General features: G+C 53.4%; 1 protein-coding gene across 1 annotated transcript; it reads right to left on the bottom strand.

Moving 5' to 3' along the window:
• Positions 1-937: 937 nt before the first annotated feature.
• Positions 938-2,011, bottom strand: LOC307271130 (putative nuclease HARBI1; the record flags this gene model as incomplete). Its single annotated transcript, XM_080055003.1, has 2 exons — positions 938-1,811; positions 1,899-2,011. The coding sequence occupies 2 exons, from the start codon at positions 2,009-2,011 to the stop codon at positions 938-940; spliced, it is 987 nt and encodes a 328-aa protein (XP_079911129.1).
• Positions 2,012-2,239: the final 228 nt, after the last annotated feature.

Genomic DNA, 2,239 nt, shown 5'->3' with positions numbered 1-2,239 from the left:
TGCGCGCCAACCAGCAGGGCCCGGTGTCCGTATGCGTGGAGGCTCACGATGGCGGCCCGCGATAACAACCTGCACCTGCAGTGAGACGCTGGTGCGCCTGGAGAGGGAGAAGCTGGAGGTGCTGCGGGGGATGGAGGGCCACCTCCAAAGACAAACTGCCCTGCAGGAAGAGGTGGTCCGGATGAAGCAGGAGAGGTTGGAGCTGCACCGGAGACAGCTGGCGCTTGCAGAGGCCCAGTTCAACCGTCCCTCCATCTCGGTGCCAATCATCTTTCCCCAGGATTCAGGTATGGGTATTTCAATGTTTTATCTGCATTACCCAATGTATCCCGTTCAATTTCACTAATCAATCTCCCTTCATTGCAGGTGATGCAGAGGCCCAGCAGTAAATGCAGCGCGGAGCCCCCCCCCCCCCCCCCCCCATCATATGGTTTCAATAAACTACTTTGGTTTCCTTTTCAACCATGTATTGTGTGGATCATTTTGCATTGAAATGAGGGTGTCAAATAGCAACAAAAAGTCCCAGGCAATTTGTAATTTATCTAAGCGTAGGTTCATGACATGTGCGTATTGTGCGCCCTTTCAGCACAGCATGTTTTGCGCTAATTTCCCACTTGTTACATGGTCACCTCAGAAATGTGGGCACTATACTCCCACATACTGTATGCAACAATATTTCCTTAACAATCCAGTGCCATACTTTCAGGTAAAGCACCCGGACACTGAAGCAATTAATCAGTGTGCAGGACGTTACATGTAGCCTACATCTGCTGGTTCTGTTTATTTATTTCAGCCTTCAGGCCTGACAGTGGTTGTGGGTTTATGGTTGTGGGTTTATGGTTGTGGGTTTATGGTTGTGGGTTTATGGTTGTGGGTTTATTAGTGATCAGTGCTTGGCGACTTGTGGTGAAGGGGTAGGGGCTGGGGTTGTTGGACCTCAGAAGAGGTGGATAAGTTCCTGTCTGGTCTGGGCTCCGGCCTGATGCAGTACTGCTCGCACATTGCGGGGGGCGGGGTTCGGGGCTTCGTCCTCTGAATGTTGCTCTTCAACAGGAGGCGGCTCATCTGCGCCAACGCGCACTACAATGTTGTGCAGCATGGCGGTGACAACAATCACTTGGCAACACTTGATTGGTGACAAGCGCAGCCCCCCCGACGAACGATGAATGCACCTGAAGCGGGACTTCCAAATGCCAAACACCCGTTCGATCTTCGTCCTGGTGCTTGTGTGGGCCTCATTGAATCTCTCCTCCTGTGGTGTTGCTGGGTTGGTTACCGGCGTGACGAGGTAACTCCGGAGAGGGTAGCCACTGTCCCCTAGGATGATGCCCCGGCCAAACACTCCTCTGCCAGCCTTCTGCCCCACAGCTGAGTTGGCCCACATGAAACTGTCGTGAGTGCTGCCTGGCCACCTGGCGACGATGTCAGTGATGAGGCCATTGTGATCCACCACCACCTGCGTGTTTATGGCCGCGTAGTGCTTGCGACCAATCCAGCACGGATCCACCAGGGAGGGATTGTGGATTGGAATAAGGGTGCCATCTACCAGACCGATCACCCGGGGGATCCCAGCCACTGCGTGGAACCCTTGGTGGACCATGCGGACCTCGTCCCGTGTGGTGGCCATCTTGATATGGGTCCGGGCATGGCGCAGGAGAATTGGTGTCACAGCTGCCACACTCCGTGACACCGATGCCTTGCTGAGGCCGGTGCCGTCCCCCACCACCTCCAGGAAGCTCCCCACTGCGTAAAAACGCAGAGCAGCCAGGAGCTGCACCTCCGGGCTGAGGGCAAAATTGCAGCGGGTTGCTCTCTGGATGTGTGGAGACACCAGAGTTATTAGTCGTTGGATCTCCGCACGGGGCAGCCGGTACTTTGCCTGGACGGCCCGGTCTGACAGCACGTCCAGTGGGGAGAAGTTCTGACGCACGTAGGCGTTAATGTAAACCGTCTGGCTTCGCGCACGGCGACGCGGCTGGTTGGCAGCGAGAATTTGCTGTATTGCAGCCATGGTTTCTCACACGCGCGGACTTTGGCAACGCCTTTATATAGAGTAGCAGGTGGATCCGCTCTCAATGAGGTTCAGCTGAATTCAATTCAATCTGTTTCCTTGATATCTGTGAAATGCCACAGGGTTGTTGATGTTTTTTTATGTGTAGTACTATAAACTCTTGTGTGTGGAAAACGTAAACCTGTAATTCATTAAAAAAAAAAATTCTCTATTAGTTTATGTTTATTG

The sequence above is a fragment of the Ammodytes marinus genome (genome assembly GCF_949987685.1).
Source record: "Ammodytes marinus genome assembly, contig: scaffold_428, whole genome shotgun sequence".
Classification (NCBI taxonomy): Eukaryota; Metazoa; Chordata; class Actinopteri; order Uranoscopiformes; family Ammodytidae; genus Ammodytes; species Ammodytes marinus.
The sequence above is the reverse complement of the archived record's forward strand: the minus strand, read 5'-3'. Positions and strand labels throughout refer to the sequence as shown.